Below are 18960 nucleotides of genomic sequence, written 5' to 3'. Positions count from 1 at the left end.
CGACGCAGGGGACACGGGTTCGTGCCCCGGTCCGGGAGGATCCCACATGCCGCGGAGCGGCTGGGCCCGTGAACCATGGCCGCTGAGCCTGCGCCTCCGGAGCCTGTGCTCCGCAGCGGGAGAGGCCACAACCGTGAGAGGCCCGCGTACCGGGAAAAAAAATAAAATAAAATAAAAGCATACATCTTTTAGCCCTAATGGCTCCTTTTCTTTAAAAAAAAAAAAAATTTATTGGGCAGTGTTGGGTCTTAGTTGCGTCACGTGGGATCTTTATTGCCGCATGCTGGATCTTGTTTTTTTTTTTTTCCCACAGTTTACCCTTCCCCCTCCCCATATCCTCAAGTCCATCTCTAGTAAGTCTGTGTCTTTATTCCTGTTTCACCCCTAGGTTCTTCATGACATTTCTTTTCCTTAAATTCCATATATATGTGTTAGCATACGGTATTTGTCTCTCTCTTTCTGACTTACTTCACTCTGTATGACAGACTCTAGGTCCATCCACCTCATTACAAATAGCTCAATTTCGTTTCTTTTTATGGCTGAGTAATATTCCATTGTATATATGTGCCACATCTTCTTTATCCATTCATCCGATGATGGACACGTAGGTTGTTTCCATCTCCGGGCTGTTGTAAATAGAGCTGCAATGAACATTTTGGTACATGACTCTTTTTGAATTATGGTTTTCTCAGGGTATATGCCCAGTAGTGGGATTGCTGGGTCATATGGTAGTTCTATTTGTAGTTTTTTAAGTAACCTCCATACTGTTCTCCACAGTGGCTGTATCAATTTACATTCCCACCAAGAGGGTTCCCTTTTCTCCACACCCTCTCCAGCATTTACTGTTTCTAGATTTTTTGATGATGGCCATTCTGACTGGTGTGAGATGATATCTCGTTGTAGTTTTGATTTGCATTTCTCTAATGATTAGTGATGTTGAGCATTCTTTCATGTGTTTGTTGGCAGTCTGTATATCTTCTTTGGAGAAATGTCTATTTAGGTCTTCTGCCCATTTTTGGATTGGGTTGTTTGTTTTTTTGTTATTGAGCTGCATGAGCTGCTTGTAAATTTCGGAGATTAATCCTTTGTCAGTTGCTTCATTTGCAAATATTTTCTCCCATTCTGAGGGTTGTCTTTTGGTCTTGTTTATGGTTTCCTTTGCTGCGCAAAAGCTTTTAAGTTTCATTAGGTCCCATTTATTTTTGTTTTTATTTCCATTTCTCTAGGAGGTGGGTCAAAAAGGACCTTGCTGTGATTTATGTCATAGAGTGTCCTGCCTATGTTTTCCTCTAAGAGTTTGATAGTTTCTGGCCTTACATTTAGGTCTTTAATCCATTTTGAGTTTATTTTTGTGTATGGTGTTAGGGAGTGATCTAATCTCATACTTTTACATGTAGCTGTCCAGTTTTCCCAGCACCACTTATTGAAGAGGCTGTCCTTTCTCCACTGTACATTCCTGCCTCCTTTATCAAAGATAAGGTGACCATATGTGCGTGGGTTTATCTCTGGGCTTTCTATCCTGTTCCATTGATCTATATTTCTGTTTTTGTGCCAGTACCATACTGTCTTGATTACTGTAGCTTTGTAATATAGTCTGAAGTCAGGGAGCCTGATTCCTCCAGCTCTGTTTTTCGTTCTCAAGATTGCTTTGGCTATTCGGGGTCTTTCGTGTTTCCATACAAATTGTGAAATTTTTTGTTCTAGTTGTGTGAAAAATGCCAGTGGTAGTTTGTTAGGGATTGCCTTGAATCTGTAGATTGCTTTGGGTAGTAGAGTCATTTTCACAATGTTGATTCTTCCAATCCAAGAACATGGTGTATCTCTCCATCTATTTGTATCATCTTTAATTTCTTTCATCAGTGTCTTATAATTTTCTGCATGCAGGTCTTTTGTCTCCTTAGGTAGGTTTATTCCTAGATATTTTATTCTTTTTGTTGCAATGGTAAATGGGAGTGTTTTCTAGATTTCACTTTCAGATTTTTCATCCTTAGTGTATAGGAATGCCAGAGATATCTGTGCATTAATTTTGTATCCTGCTGCTTTACCAAATTCATTGGTTAGCTCTAGTAGCTTTCTGGTAGCATCCTTGGGATTCTCTATGTACAGTATCATGTCATCTGCAAACAGTGATAGCTTTACTTCTTCTTTTCTGATTTGGATTCCTTTTATTTCCTTTTCTTCTCCTATTGCTGTGGCTAAAACTTCCAAAACTATGTTGAATAAGAGTGGTGAGAGTGGGCAACCTTGTCTTGTTCCTGATCTTAGTGGAAATGCTTTCAGTTTTTCACCATTGAGGATGATGTTGGCTGTGGGTTTGTCATATATGGCCTTTATTATGTTGAGGAAAGTTCCCTCTATGCCTACTTTCTGCAGGGTTTTTATCATAAATGGGTGTTGAATTTTGTCAAAAGCTTTCTCTGCATCTATAGAGATGATCATATGGTTTTTCTCCTTCAATTTGTTAATATGGTGTATCACGTTGATTGATTTGCGTATACTGAAGAATCCTTGCATTCCTGGAATAAACCCCACTTGATCATGGTGTATGATCTGTTTAATGTGCTGTTGGATTCTGTTTGCTAGTATTTTGTTGAGGATTTTTGCATCTATGTTCATCAGTGATATTGGCCTGTAGTTTTCTTTCTTTGTGACATCCTTGTCTGATTTTGGTATCAGGGTGATGGTGGCCTCGTAGAATGAGTTGGGGAGTGTTCCTCCCTCTGGTATATTTTGGAAGAGTTTGAGAAGGATAGGTGATAGCTCTTCTCTAACTGTTTGATAGAATTCGCCTGTGAAGCCATCTGGTCCTGGGCTTTTGTTTGTTGGAAGATTTTTAATCACAGGTTCAATTTCAGTGCTTGTGATTGGTCTGTTCATATTTTCTATTTCTTCCTGATTCAGTCTTGGCAGGTTGTGCCTTTCTAAGAATTTGTCCATTTCTTCCAGGTTGTCCATTTTATTGGCATAGAGTTGCTTGTAGTACTCTCTCATGATCTTTTGTATTTCTGCAGTGTCAGTTGTTACTTCTCCTTTTTCACTTCTAATTCTATTGATTTGAGTCTTCTCCCTTTTTTTCTTGATGAGTCTGGCTAATTGTTTATCAATTTTGTTAATCCTTTCAAAGAACCAGCTTTTAGTTTTATTGATCTTTGCTATTGTTTCCTTCATTTCTTTTTCATTTATTTCTGATCTGATTTTTATGATTTCTTTCCTTCTGCTAACTTTGGGGTTTTTTTGTTCTTCTTTCTCTAATTGCTTTAGGTGCAAGGTTAGGTTGTTTATTCGAGATGTTTCCTGTTTCTTAAGGTAGGATTGTATTGCTATAAACTTCCCTCTTAGAACTGCTTTTGCTGCATCCCATAGATTTTGAGTCGTTGTGTCTCCATTGTCATTTGTTTCTAGGTATTTTTTGATTTCCTCTTTGATTTCTTCAGTGATCACTTCGTTATTAAGTAGTGTATTGTTTAGCCTCCATGTGTTTGTATTTTTTACAGATCTTTTCCTGTAATTGATATCTAGTCTCATAGCATTGTGGTCCGAAAAGATACTTGATACAATTTCAATTTTCTTAAATTTACCAAGGCTTGATTTGTGACCCAAGATATGATCTATCCTGGAGAATGTCCCATGAGCACTTGAGAAAAATGTGTATTCTGTTGTTTTTGGATGGAATGTCCTATAAATATCAATTAAGTCCATCTCGTTTAATGTATCATTTAAAGCCTGTGTTTCCTTATTTATTTTCATTTTGGATGATCTGTCCATGGGTGAAAGTGGGGTGTTAAAGTCCCCTACTATGAATGTGTTACTATCGATTTCCCCTTTTATGGCTGTTAGTATTTGCCTTATGTATTGAGGTGCTCCTATGTTGGGTGCATAAATATTTACAATTGTTATATCTTCTTCTTGGATTGATCCCTTCTTGGATTGATCATTATATAGTGTCCTTCTTTGTCTCTTCTAATAGTCTTTATTTTAAAGTCTATTTTGTCTTATATGAGAATTGCTACTCCAGCTTTCTTTTGGTTTCCATTTGCATGAAATACCTTTTTCCATCTGCTTACTTTCAGTCTGTATGTGTCTCTAGGTCTGAAGTGGGTCTCTTGTAGACAGCAGATACATGCGTCTTGTTTTTGTATCCATTCAGCCATTCTGTGTCTTTTGGTGGGAGCATTTAGTCTATTTACATTTAAGGTAATTATCGATATGTATGTTCCCATTCCCATTTTCTTAATTGTTTTGGGTTTGTTATTGTAGGTCTTTTCCTTCTCTTGTGTTTCTTGCCTAGAGAAGTTCCTTTAGCAGTTGTTGTAGAGCTGGTTTGGTGGTGCTGAACTCTCTCAGCTTTTGCTTGTCTGTGAAGGTTTTAATTTCTCCATCAAATCTCAATGAGATCCTTGCTGGGTAGAGTAATCTTGGTTGCAGGTTTTTCTCCTTCATCACTTTCAATATGTCGTGCCACTCCCTTCTGGCTTGCAGAGTTTCTGCTGAAAGATCAGCTGTTAACCTTATGGGGATTCCCTTGTGTGTTATGTGTTGTTTTTCCCTTGCTGCTTTTAATACGTTTTCTTTGTATTTAATTTTTGACAGTTTGATTAATATGTGTCTTGGCATATTTCTCCTTGGATTTATCCTGTATGGGACTCTCTGTGCTTCCTGGACTTGATTAACTATTTCCTTTCCCATATTAGGGAAGTTTTCAACTATAATCTCTTCAAATATTTTCTCAGTCCCTTTCTTTTTCTCTTCTTCTTCTGGAACCCCTATAATTCGAATGTTGGTGCGTTTAATGTTGTCCCAGAGGTCTCTGAGACTGTCCTCAGTTCTTTTCATTCTTTTTTCTTTATTCTGCTCTGCAGTAGTTATTTCCACTATTTTATCTTCCAGGTCACTTATCCGTTCTTCTGCCTCAGTTATTCTGCTATTGATCCCATCTAGAGTATTTTTCATTTCATTTATTGTGTTGTTCATCATTGTTTGTTTCGTCTTTAGTTCTTCTAGGTCCTTGTTAAATGTTTCTTGAATTTTGTCTATTCTGTTTCCAAGATTTTGGATCATCTTTACTATCATTATTCTAAATTCTTTTTCAGGTAGACTGCCTTTTTCCTCTTCATTTGTTAGGTCTGGTGGGTTTTTATCTTGCTCCTTCATCTGCTGTGTGTTTTTCTGTCTTTTCATTTTGCTTATCTTACTGTGTTTGGGGTCTCCTTTTTGCAGGCTGCAGGTTTGTAGGTCTCATTGTTTTTGGTCTGTCCCCAGTGGCTAAGGTTGGTTCAGTGGGTTGTGTAGGCTTCTTGGTGGAGGGTACTAGTGCCTGTGTTCTGGTGGATGAGGCTGGATCTTGTCTTTCTGGTGGGCAGGTCCACGTCTGGGGGTTTGTTTTGGGGTGTCTGTAGACTTATTATGATTTTGGGCAGCCTCTCTGCTAATGGGTGGGGTTGTGTTCCTGTCTCACTAGTTGTTTGGCATAGGATGTCCAGCACTGTAGCTTGCTGGTCGTTGAGTGAAGCTGTGTGTTGGTGTTGAGATGGAGATCTTTGGGAGATTTTCGCCGTTTGATATTATGTGCAGCTGGGAGGCGTCTTGTGGACCAGTGTCCTGAAGTTGGCTCTCCCACCTCAGAGGCATAGCACTAACTCCTGGCTGCAGCACCAAGAGCCTTTCATCCACACGGCTCAGAAGAAAAGGGAGAAAAAGTAGAAAGAAAGAATTAGTAGAAGTAGAAAGAAAGAAAGGAGCGAGGGAGGGAGGGAGCAAGGAAGGAAGGAGGGAAGGCAGGAAAAAAAGAAAGAAGACAAAGTAAAATAAAGTAAGATAAAATATAATGAAGTTATTAAAATAAAAAAATAATTATTAAGAGGAAAAAACAACAAAAAAATGGATGGGTAGAACCCGGAACAAATGGTGGAAGCAAAGCTATACAGACAAAATCTCGCACAGAAGCATACACATACACACTCAGAAAAAGAGGAAAAGAGGAAAAAATCATAAATCTTGCTCTCAAAGTCCACCTCCTCAATTTGGGATGATTCGTTGTCTATTCATGTATTCCACAGATGCAGGGTACATCAAGTTGATTGTGGAGCTTTAATCCGCTGCTCCTGAGGCTGCTGGGAGAGATTTCCCTTTCTCTACTTTGTTCTCACAGCTCCCGGGGCTCAGCTTTGGATTTGGCCCCGCCTCTGCGTGTAGGTCGCCGGAGGGCGTCTGTTCTTTGCTCAGACAGGATGGGGTTAAAGGAGCCGCTGATTCGGAGGCTCTGTCTCACTCAGGCCGGGGGGGGGGAGGGAGGGGCACGGAGTGCGGGGCGAGCCTGCGGCGGCAGAGGACCCTGGCAGTGGCGGGCTGCACAGGCTCCCCGGAAGGGGGGTGTGGATAATGACCTGTGTTCGCACACAGGCTTCTTGGTGGCGGCAGAAGCAGCCCCAGCGTCTCATGCCCGTCTCTGGGGTCCGCGCTGTTAGCCGCGGCTCGCGCCCGTCTCTGGAGCTCCTTTAAGCAGCACGCTGAATCCCCTGTCCTCGCGCATGAGGAAATAAAGAGGGAAGAAAAAGTCTCTTGCCTCTTCGGCAGGTCCAGACTTTTGCCTGGACTCCCTCCCGGCTAGCCGTGGTGCACTAACCCCTTCAGGCTGTGTTCACGCTGCCAGTCCTCTGCCTGCGATCCGACCGAAGCCCCAGCCTCAGCTCCCAGCTCCCGCCCGCCCCAGCGGGTGAGCAGTCAAGCCTCTCGGGCTGGTGAGTGCCGGTCGGCTCGGATCCTCTGTGCGGAAATCTCTCCGCTTTGCCCTCCGCACCCCGGTGGCTGTGCTCTCCTCCGTGGCACCGAAGCTTACCCCCTCCGCCCCCCGCAGTCTCCGCCCGCGAAGGGGCTTCCTAGTGTGTGGTCACTTTTCCTCCTTCACAGCTCCCTCCCGCTGGTGCAGGACCCATCCCTATCCTTTTGTCTCTGTTTATTCTTTTTTCTTTTGCCCTACCCAGGTACGTGGGGGGTTTCTTGCCTTTAGGGAGGTCTGAGGTCTTCTGCCAGCGTTCCGTAGGTGTTCTGTAGGAGTTGTTCCACATGTAGATAGATGTATTTCTGGTGTATCTGTGGGGAGGAAGGTGATCTCCGCGTCTTACTCTTCCGCCATCTTCCCGGAAGTCCCCTGCTGGATCTTTAGTTGCGGCAAGTGGGATCTTTTGTTGCAGCATGTGAACTCTTTTTTTTTTTTTTTTTTTTTTTGCGGTACGCGGGCCTCTCACTGTTGTGACCTCTCCCATTGCGGACAGGCTCAGGACGTGCAGGCTCAGCAGCCACGGCTCACGGGCCCAGCCGCTCTGCGGCATGTGGGATCTTCCCGGACCGGGGCACGAACCCGTGTCCCCTGCATCGGCAGGTGGACTCTCAACCACTGCGCCACCAGGGAAGCCCATGTGAACTCTTAGTTGCGGCATGTGGGATCTAGTTCCCGGACCAGGGTTTGAACCCATGTCCCCTGCATTGGGAGCATGGAGTCTTTGCCACTGGACCACCAGGGAAGTCCCCTAATGGCTCCTTTTTAAAGTAAGCTACATTAGTTCAATTTTAGCCCTAACCTCTATATAATGGCTTGACTATCTTTATCCAAAAGCATTTTCATTTCTAAGCTGAATAATTAGAAGAGTAAGTGTTGAGATTTCCTGAGGAAAGCACAGATAAAAGAAGAGTTTGTTAGGATGAGGAACTGTGTTCTGGAATGGGAAATGTAATAAAGAAGACAAATTCTCTTCATTTGTGTGGTGGAGTCTAAAGTTCTTTCCACTCTGTGATTGATGCTGGGCTCAGGAGTGAAGTTCGAGGTACCTACCATATGTATGGGTGGTGTGCATTTTCAATCTTTTCCTTTTTACAATAATCATGTGTATTTTTTGAATAAAAATTGAGTTGTTGTCATCTAGTATGTTTTCCAGCAGTGGAATTAGACTCTCCTATTCCCCTTATAACTGACAGCCAAAGTGTGTAAGGGGCTGGCCAAGATTAGTGCAACACGGGCTTGGGGAATGTGTGAGTTTACTTCACCTGGGCTTGGAATCCACCACCTTTGGTTTATGGTGCCTTTAAGTGCTGCTTGCAAGCAGTAGTGGTTTTTTTTTTCAGGACAGAACTGAACATCATGGCAAGATTTCCTAACTGGTTAAACCCTATAAAGAGTCTTTTTTCTCTCTCCTGCTTGCAGCTGTGGGGGTCCAAAGCAGTAGTCTTAGTTTTCCGGCTAGGGAAGACAAGTCAGACTCTGCAGTTAGGAAATAGTTTAGTTGTATTGTAAGCATATCTCTGGTTGAACCACACTTAGCCATTTTCAAAATTTATGAATGCCTTTGAAACAATTCTGACTAGAATTCCTGTTCCTGGTAATAAACCTTCTTTCAGTTTGCTTTATATGAGAGCTGAGAGATTGAACTCTCACTTTGCTTTTCTCTTTCCTTCTAAAAAACATTTTCCATGAGGCTCACATACTCCATTGTCATGGGTTGGGTTTTTATGCCACATAAAGACTAATTGTGTTTGTGTTTGTGTGTTTGTGTAATACCAGATTTAACATTTACCTTTATAATATTGTTTGTCCACAGTAATATTTAGAAAAAGTCAAAGGAGTTTGTATTTGATGAAATTTCACCCCTTCCTCTCTTCTTTTTTTGTAATTTTAGGAGATTCCTCAACAGTTGAATGGGAGTGATTGTGGAATGTTTACTTGTAAATATGCAGATTATATCTCTAGGGACAAACCTATCACATTTACTCAGGTGAGTGGAGACCCCTCCTCATCCTTTTACTTGTTATTAAACAAGATAAACTCAGAGCATGTTACCAGTGCCTGGCACACATTAAACTGTTAATAATGGTAGTTGTGCTACTATTATTGCTGTAAACCTTGGCCATAGCCCTACTCTTGCTAGTATTCAGGGTTTGTCACTGTATCTGCTCTCACGTTTATCCTAGTCTTTGGTGACCAGTGGGGCAATTTGCATATCTCTGAACTCCAGTGTTCACTGGTTCTTGAGTGTTACTAATATTTTTAGCCAAAGAAGGAGGCACATCAGAATATGTAACAGCATGGGGAAATCAGGCCTTGTGAGAACTTAAGCTGCAGGTCTAAGATGTAACTATGAATGCTGATTTTCCCTTCTGTTCTGATTATTTTTGGTTCTCCATAGCTCTGCATTTGAGTGGAAATTCAAATATGTTGAGAACTCTTGAGTATTTATGTTTGTAATAGTGGATTCTCAGTCTTTTTACAACCAAGGACAACCTCCTTTAAAAAATAGTTTGCTTTAACAGACCTCATTTTGATAGCTACCAAATTGTACATATTGAATAGTAGGACTAATAATAACCCATTCTAAGCTTTTGAACAACATGAACTAACTAGGGCTCCCATGCTGAATTAATAAAATTGGTTAGCTTCAGCAGTTTTACTAAGAATAAATATGTAATTTTTTACTACAAGTTTTGAGCTATTTAAAATAATTTATGAATCCATGTGTTAAGACTTTTTAGGCCTCTTCACACTAGCTTATAGTAAAATGGTATATCCAACTATTTATAAGGAAACTCCAGGAGTACCTCAAGGGTATCTGACTTCATCAAAAAGAGTTACAGGTGATTTTGGATTTGTCTTGCATGTTGTTGCTTTGAAAATTGGACCATGTAGTGATTATCAGTTAAAGCAGAATAATATATTAAGAAAAGCCTCTAATTCTTTGATGCTTCTAAAGAAGGAGTTATTAATTCTCTGAACCTAATCACATGAGATTTGAAGGGGGGATGTTGCTATTTGAACAGAATTGGCCATGGACAACATTTGGTATAGCACAGAGTAATTTGCAGGTTTGTTTTTTTCTTTATTTAAATAGACTTCATGTTTTTCTCATAAGAGAGCAGAATATGTTAATTTTAGAATGTTTTGAAATACAGGTAAGTAGAAAAGTTACTTTTTGTGCCGCCACTTAGCTATTTCCCTTTTTGGTACACGTTTTTGTTATGAAGTTGTTGTTGGACTCTATTGTATAATTCTGCATCCTGCTTTGATTTTCCTTAACACGGAAAAATGCTTATGATACATATAATAATACAAATAACCTCCTTTTTTTATGGCTTTGTAAGTCTGTACCATGATGTGGAAAAGTCAAGGCTTACACAAAGGACATTGACATCCTACTTTATTTACATGCTACAACTAAAGGTTGTTGACGCTGGGCACTTTCATGTGTGATGTATGTGTTACTTGTGGATTCTCTGCAGCACCAGATGCCTCTGTTCCGGAAGAAGATGGTGTGGGAAATCCTTCATCAGCAGTTGCTGTGAGAACACCCTGCCGCAGTCCCTCCCGCTGCTGGTGGTTCTTTCACAGATGGACGTTTCCATATACCTCATGCATTGTGGGTTAAAAAGTCCCTGCATCACCTCTGTTCTCTCACAGGTACTGAGCTGTTAGAAGTGCATGAAGGCCCCTCTCTGCACCCTAGTCCTGACTTGGTGTGTGGAGGGCTGCTTGCAACCCTGTTTATAAGGCCATGCCTGCTCAGAGCCCTGGACTATCAACCCACACAAGAACAAACACTAATTAATACTTTTTTAAGATTTTTTTTTTTCCCCTGTGAATGTGGGAAATGCAGGATTTAGTCTATGATTTTTCTGTGTGTTTGTTCATGTGTATTCATTCACTCACTCATTTGCAAACATAATGGGCAGTGGCTGTTTTCTGCTGCTCTTTTGAAGTTAACTCTAAATTTCTCATTTGAACTATTTATTTCTGAAAGGAATGTTAAGCTGCCCCTGCTGAAGATCAGGAGGGAAATCAGTGGGGGGCGGAAGGGTTAATTAACTTCTTTAGCTGGAGCAGTAACTGCCAACTTGAAGCAGGAGGTCTTCTTTCTTTTGAGGCTTGAAAATGCCAGGAGAAGCACTGTGGTGTAGGGCTCTGGTTGCCTTTCAGAGGAAGTTCCACACTACAGCATTGGCACGGTGTCGTGGAAAAGTGGAACTGTGGCCAAGGAACTCTGGCTATCCAAGTGTCTTCAGAAGAGTGTCATGGTCATCCTAAAGAGACTTCCCTTTCTGGAAATGAGGTGACTTAGCTACTCTTAAAACTGGATTTGAAGTCACTGTAAACCCTAAATCTTCATTTTCATCCCAGATCTGGTTGAGTATAAGCCTCAGATATGTAAGGGCTGGCCTGAGCTGTTTATTTCAAAAGATACTATTCAGTTTAAAGCTATTTTCCTCAAAGTTTTTTTTTCTATATATAAAGCCAAAATTAAGTTTTGTACTCATTAGTATTTACATCTCCCCATTCCACCGCCACTGAAACCTGTGCAAGAAAATTTAGTACTTGGCTCTGAGGTTGCCAGTTATACAGTAGTCTATTTTGCCTATGAAAGTTTGTATTTAACTGTTTTGTTCATTAAAAACCTTACAGTGGTTATGCATATTTAATTTCAGAAAGTTTAGAGTTGGTCAGAACATATTTTGCAAGATCTAGTGCCTAGTGTTGCTTTTCTGATGTAATAAAAGGTTGTCTGGCAGAACCTGAAAAGTATACGCTGATTTCTAACCCTTTCCCTACTTAAACCTCCCACACTTCTCCTCGTTCACAAAAGTAAGAGGTCAAACCAGAAAAACTGGGCATCTGTTAGCTATGAATCAACATGTCTGCCATCTGGAGGCCCTGGCTTCTGGTCGCAGAGGCATACTCTTTCTTTTTTTTTTTTTTTAATTTATTTATTTAATTTTAGCTGCATTGGGTCTTTGTTGCTGTGTGTGGGCTTTGTTGCGGTGAGCAGGGGCTGTTCTTCGTTGAAGTGCGTGGGCTCTAGGCGTGCAGGCTTCAGTAATTGTGGCACATGGGCTTAGTAGTTGTGGCTCGCAGGCTCTAGAGCGCAGGCTCAGTAGTTGTGGTGCACGGGCTTAGTTGCTCCACGGCATGTGGGATTTTCCCGGACCAGGGCTCGAACCCGTGTCCCCTGCATTGGCAGGCGGATTCTTAACCACTGCGCCACCAGGGAAGCCCTACAGAGGCATACTCTTGCAGGCAGTTTTCCCTGAGATGTGTAAAAGTCTTGGTATAAGACCTGGGGCCTCTGGTGAGGATTGAAACTGCTGGGCCTACTTGATGGTCAAACCAGAGGACGTGTGCTTAGGTGATGATTAAAGAGTGAGCCAGTTGGGCTGAGTCTCCCTCAAGCTTAGGCTGTACAGAGAACCCTGCCTGCAGCCTCCGTTCCTTTCTTGAGGCTTCTGGAGCTGTGCCAGTGAGTACTGGGTTCAGGCAGCGGGCACAGCCAAGAAAGGCCAGAGATTTACTGGGTCAGCAATGCACTGAATGCCTGGTTCCCACTTGGCACTATAGGTTTCACCTGAGAATTTAGAACCTTGGTTAAGATTTGTTCCATGTGGGGTAAATCCTTTTAGGAATGGCAGCCCAAATGAGTGATGCTGGGGGTTAATGTATTTATATTACAAGTATTTGGAGGGGCTTCTTAGAGCAGCATTCACTGAGCTTTCCACTAATGTGATTCTTCAGGATAGCTCTTAATAATCTTCTAGGACATAATGAATTGATGAGAACAGAGAGTCAAGTTGGAGAATGCCATTCTACTTAACCCTGAGTTTCTGAATTTAATAGGAGATAACACAGCCATGCTTCTGTAGGCACTGACATTTCTCTGTACAGATACTTGTTGGTAATAGAATTTTAATACCTAAACAGTTTATGAGAAAAGCCGCCAGCTACTGATAATTTGCTAATTATCAGTAGCAAATTATTAACATTAAAGCCAGTGAGAAAGATATCTGTATCTCTATTGCAGTAGTTTGGGGGTCTGAAAAAAAGGTGGAGTGAACCATTGTTCTTTTTTTAGTAGGCAGTCTCTCCTAAAGATTGATGAAGAAGAAAAAAAACCCCACAACTGTTGGTGAGCAAATGACTTTCTCATTTTTGACCTTTGAGCCAGGAGGAGGGTGGGAGGGAAACAGACTTGGGGCATATGGAAGATGTCTGGAGAGCCCCTTATTCTACCTCAGTTACCTAAGGCTGTTAGAACTTCTGATCTTTTCCTCCTAAGCACAGCTTGGGGAATGCCATGTTGAATGGTGGATGTTTGCCTGCACTGTGAGGCGTTGCTTGGTGCTGGGACCAAGGTGTGGGTGCAGGGAGAATGTGTCCTTGAAGATATATTGAACTTCAGATATAAATAAATAAATATGGTGGAGAAATTTAAGTTTGTAACAACCTTAGTACTATAGTTAAGCTACACAGTTTAAATTGGCTTTTGTGAGGGAATTCCCTGGTGGTCCAGTGGTTAGGACTCTGTGCTTTCACTGCCGAGGGCATGGGTTCAATCCCTGGCTGGGGAACTAAGATCCCACAAGCCGAGCAGCACAGCCAAAAAAATAAATAAAATTTTTTTTTAAAAATTGGCTTTTGTGAACTAATTGGGAACCTAATCTCTTTATGATAGTTTCTTTAAGAAAAGCTCTAGGTACCCATATTCAAACAAATTTTTGGTAATTGTTTGTAAGTTGGGGATCTAGGTGTCTATTGCTTTGGTGATTTTTTTTTTTTTAATTTATCTAATATATACAAGGAAGGGTTTGGGTGTTTGAAATAGGTGTTGATTTTATCTATTTATCAATAAATTGATCTCTTTAATTCAGTGGCTTTCAAATATTTTTGATTGCAACTCATAGTAATAAATGTATTGTGACCAATACATACATGCATATATTATGTGATTATATATGGACACAAAAGTTTTACAAAAAATATTACTTATCCTTACTACATTGATAGTTTTCTTTAAACAAAAATTTTTTTAAGGTGAGTTGTGACCACCACATTGATTTCTCAACCCACTAATGGATAGAAATCCAGTTTGAAAAACACTGCTCTAAATGAACTGACAGCAAAATGCAATTATGTTCAAAACTATAATGCTTGAGACCACAAAAATACAACAAATGTGGGGTTGTTTTGAAATGAATCAATCTAAATCTAGGAAAACAGGCCAGAAGTTTTCAGACCTTCAATGGAAATACGTGGTTAAACAATCCTTGTTCTTCAGGTTTTTACATTGGAATTTCATGAAATATGTTCAGTAGAAGTCCTATTACTTCTACGTAGGATGTAAAACAAAGAGTTCTATGGCCCAGTGAATGTGTGTACCATGTCTTTTCCTCCTGGGGAGGCATGGCAAATGTAATAAATTACTGTCTTATGGACGTTGAGCCCTCTGTGTTGACACCTGTGGAACTGTTTTGTGAAATACAGTTTGGCACGTGCCAGGAGAAGCAACATAGAGCTCTTGGAAGCATATGCTTCAAATATACATTGGGGAAGTATCCCCTCTCCCCATCTCAGCCCCCCCGCCAAGCACACACACTGCCTCCTTAAGGGCATGTGGTGATCATAGTCTGTGGTGCCACTTATATTTTTCTTTAATTGTATCAGTAATAGGTGTTCATAGTAGAAAAATAAAATACTGATAGAAGTTAAAGATAAGAGTTCTGTAAACTCACCACCCAGAGTTAATAACTCTTAACATTAACATTCTGGTATATATCCTAGCTTTTGGTATATACTCTGTCACGTGTGTATTAATAAGTGTGTGTGTTGTGCACGCTTGTGCAAGTATATATATATTTTTTGTTATTAACAAATATGGAATCACACTATGTGACTATATAACCCCCTTTCCACTTAATTTATGTTGAACATATTTTCACGGCAATAAATATTGACATCTTAATTGCCGTGTAGTGTTCCAGCATATGGTTATAACATAATTTATTTAATCAGTATTGTTAGACATACTGTCTTGCAGTGTTTTCAGTTATTCTCTTAGGAGAAGTTCTTAGAATTAAAATTTCTAAATTAGAGTTACATGTATTTTTTTAAAAATCAGAGATAAAAATCGACCCATTAGTATTTTGACTGGCACAGGCTGATGACTTCTACCTGTATTGATTTAAGTTTTATAATATTTTTCATGTGTAGGTCTTCTGGATAAGTTCATTCTGAAGGACTTAATGTCTCATTTTAGTGGACAATTTTATCTTTATTCAACTACTTTACAAAAAACTTTATTATGGAAATTTTAAGACATAAACAATCATCACCACCTTTCCGCAGTTATACTAAAATGTGGCTAATCTTGATTCACCTTTTTTTCATGGGAGGGGGAGAGTCTGGAGTATATTAAAGCAAAATCCAGACATGTCTTTCTACCTAAATACTTAAGAATGTCTCCCTAACATATAATAACTTAAAAAAAAGCCTTTGTCATTTTTACACATAACAAAATTAGTAAGAATTTGCCAGTACCATCTAATAGTTCACATTCAAGTTTCCCTGATGATTAAAACATTTTATTACATTCTTCTAATAAGGATATATAGTGGGTTGAATGGTGGCCCCCCAAAACATATGTCCGCATCCTTATCCTTGGAACCTGTATAACTTTCTTTGGCAAAAGATGTGATTAAAGATCTTGAGAAAAGGAATTTATCCTGGATTGTCTGGGTGCGCCGTAAATGCAATCACATGACATATAAGAAAGAAGCAGACAGTTTTGAGATGGATAAGGCGGAGGCGTTGAAATGGGCCTAGGCAGTGTTTATTTTTATACCCAGTTTTAGGTATAACCAAAATCTGGAAAAAGACACCCAAATGTTAATGATTGGCTGGACAGGCTCTGTTGCTTTCTTTTTTTTTTTTTTTGCGGTACGCGGGCCTCTCACTGTTATGGCCTCTCCCGTTGCGGAGCACAGGCTCTGGACGCGCAGGCTCAGCGGCCATGGCTCACGGGCCTAGTCGCTCCGTGGCATGTGGGATCTTCCCAGACTGGGGGACGAACCTGTGTCCCCTGCATCGGCAGGTGGACTCTCAACCATTGCACCACCAGGGAAGCCCTGTTGCTTTCTAATTTATAAATTTGTGTTTGGAGTTAAAAAAAAAAAAAAGGAAGAGGCAATGAGACTACAGAAGCAAGACTGGAGTGATGCTACCACAAGCCAAGGAAGCCTGGAGCCACCAGAGCTGGAAGAGCCTTCAGAGGGAACCTGGCCCTGATGACACCTTGAGTTCAGGCTTCTGGCTCCAAAACTGTGAGAGAATAAATTTCTACTGTTTAAGTCCATCAAATCTGTGGTAGTTACAGCAGTCTCAGAACAGTAATATGGGATCCAGTAAAATGTACACGTTGCCATTGGTTATTATATCTCTTGAGTCTCTTTTATTCAACAGTAGTCTCCTTCCTTGTACTATTATTTATTAGAGAAACCGGGTGTTCCTGCGGAAAATCCCACTTCTAAATTTGGCTTACAACTCCTTGGTGGTTTTTAACTACTTCCTCTATCCCTTGTATTTCATGTAAACTGGTAAGCTTGATCTAGAGGCTTGATCAGATTCAGGTTGAATTTATTAGGCAAGGATACTTCATTAGTGGTCATACTGTATTGTATCACATGACGCATAATGTCTACTTGTTCCACTTACTGGTGCTAAGATTGATCTGTAATTCAGGCTGTCAGAGTTCCTATTCATCTTTCTCTTCTTGGTTTTAAATTTAATTGATGATCCATTATTAAGAGGTACAAAATGGTGATTTTCTAATTCTATCATTTCTCTATGTTAATTACCTTGAATTCTTCTATAAAAGAAAAACTTCTTTTCAACTAATTTGGTTACCCTGAAATGCACTGCAACTAGGAAAAAATATGACTTTTAAAAATTTATTTTATTGAAATATAGTTGATTTACAATATTATATTAGTTTCAAGTGTATAACACAGTGATTTAAAATTTTTATAGATTATACTGCATTTAAAATTATTATATAAAATATTGGCTATTCCCTGTGCTGTACAATACATCCTTGTAGCTTATTTATTTTATACATAGTAATTTGTAAGTCTTAATCCCCTACCCCTATCTTGTCCCTCTCCCCCCCTTCCCTCTCCCCACTGGTTTGTTCTTTATATCTCAGTCTGTATCTGTTATATTCATTTGTTTTATTTTTTAGATTCCACATATGAGTGATAACATGGAGTATTTGTCTTTCTCTGACTTACTTCACTAAGCATGATACCCTCCAGGTCCATCCATGTTGTTGCAAATGGCAAAATTTCATTCTTTTTTTAAATGGCTGAGTAATATTCCTGTGTGTGTGTGTGTGTGTGTCTTCTTTATCCCTTTATCTGTTGATGGACTTAGGTTGCTTCCATGTCTTGGCTATTGTAAATAATGCCGTGAACATTGTGGTGTATGTATCTTTTTGAATTAGTGTTCTCTTTTATTCCAGAGTGGAGTTCCTGGGTCATATGGCAGTTCTATTTTTAGTTCTTTTAGGAACCTCCATACTGTTTTCCACAGTGGTTGCACCAGTTTACATTCGTGGCAATAGAGTATGAGGGTTCCCTTTTCTCCACATCCTCACCAACATTTGTTATTTGTGTTCTTTTTGATGATAGCCATTCTGACAGGTGTGAGGTGATATCTCATTATGGTTCTGATTCACATTTCTCTGATGTTGAGCTTTTCATGTGCCCATTGGCCATCTGTATGTCTTCTTTGCAGAAGTGTCTATTCAGGTCTTCTGCCCATTTTTTAATCAGCTTATCTGTTTTTTTGATGTGAGTTGTTTGAGCTGTTTATGTATTTTGGATATTAGCCCCTTATCAGTCATATCATTAGCAAATATATTCTCCCATTATGTAGGTTGTCTTTTTTGTTTTGTTGATGGTTTCCTTTGCTGTGCAAAAGCTTTTAAGTTTAATTAGGTCCTATTTGTTTATTTTTGCTTTTGTTTCCTTTGCCTTAGGAGGCAGATCCAAAGTAACACTGCTCTGATTTATGTCAAAGAGTGTTCTGCCTATGTTTTCTTTTGGGAGTTTTATGGTTTCCAGTCTTACATTTAGGTCTTCAATCAATTTTGAGTTTATTTTTATATATGGTGTGAGAAAATGTTCTAATTTCGTTCTTTTACATTTAGCTGTCCAGTTTTCGCAGCACCATTTATTGAAGAGATTGTCTTTTCTCCATTGTATACTCTTGCCTCCTTTGTTGTAGTTTAATTGACCATAGGTGTGTGGGTTTATTTCTGGGCTCTCTTTTCTGTTCCACTGGTCTATGTGTCTGGTTTTGTGCCAGTACCATACTGCTTTGATTACCGTAGCTTTGTGTATAGTCTGAAGTCAGGGAGCAAGTTACCTCCAGCTCTGTTCTTCTTTCTCAAGATTGTTTTGCCTTTTTGGGGTTTCCATATAAATTTAAAATTATTTGCTTGTTCTGTGAACAGTGCTGTGGGTATTTTGATAGGGACTGCATTGATTCTGAAGATTGCCTTGGGTAGTATAGTCATTTCAACAATATTGATTCTTCCAATCCAAGAACATGGTATATCTCTCCATCTGTTTGTGTCATCTTTGATTTCTTTCATCAGTGTCTTAAGTTCTCTGAGTACAGGTCTTTTACCTCCTTAGTTAGTTTTATTCCTAGGTATTTTATTCTAGGAATAAAATGTGATGGTAAATGGAATTGTTTTCTTAATTTGTTTCTGATAGTTCATTGTTAGTGTATACAAATGCATCAGATTTCTGTATATTAATTTTGTATTCTGCAACTTTACTGAATTCATTGATGAGCTCTAGTAGTTTTTTAGTGGCATCTTTAGGATTTTCCATGTATAGTGGCATGTCATCTTGCAAACAGTGACAGTTTTATTTCTTCCTTTCCAGTTTGGATTCCTTTATTTCTTTTTCTTGTCTGATTGCTGTGGCTAAAACTTCCAATATTATATTGAATAAAAGTGATGAGAGTGGACATCCCTGTCTTGTTCTTGATCTTAGAGGAAATGCTTTCAGCTTTTCACTGTTGAGTATGATGTTAGCTGTAGGTTTGTCATATATGGCCTTTATTGAGGTATGTTCCCTCTATACCCA

At 39.8% G+C, this 18960-nt stretch overlaps 1 protein-coding gene across 3 annotated transcripts in view; it reads left to right on the top strand.

Annotated features, from left to right (window-relative positions):
* The window catches only part of SENP2 (SUMO specific peptidase 2), a 44993-nt gene extending 28975 nt beyond the window's left edge, over positions 1 to 16018 (top strand). For all 3 annotated transcript variants that reach the window (XM_060010990.2, XM_060010992.1, XM_060010991.1), the window contains 2 exons: positions 8670 to 8765; positions 10264 to 16018. In XM_060010990.2, coding sequence (XP_059866973.2) covers positions 8670 to 8765; positions 10264 to 10326 — 159 coding nt within the window. In that variant the 3' untranslated portion in view covers positions 10327 to 16018. The remainder of the gene's footprint in view (positions 1 to 8669; positions 8766 to 10263) is intronic.
* Positions 16019 to 18960: the final 2942 nt, after the last annotated feature.

This window comes from Delphinus delphis, chromosome 4, assembly GCF_949987515.2.
Source record: "Delphinus delphis chromosome 4, mDelDel1.2, whole genome shotgun sequence".
Lineage (NCBI taxonomy): Eukaryota > Metazoa > Chordata > Mammalia > Artiodactyla > Delphinidae > Delphinus > Delphinus delphis.
Note: the sequence above shows the minus strand (reverse complement) of the source record. Positions and strands in the feature narration are given on the sequence as shown.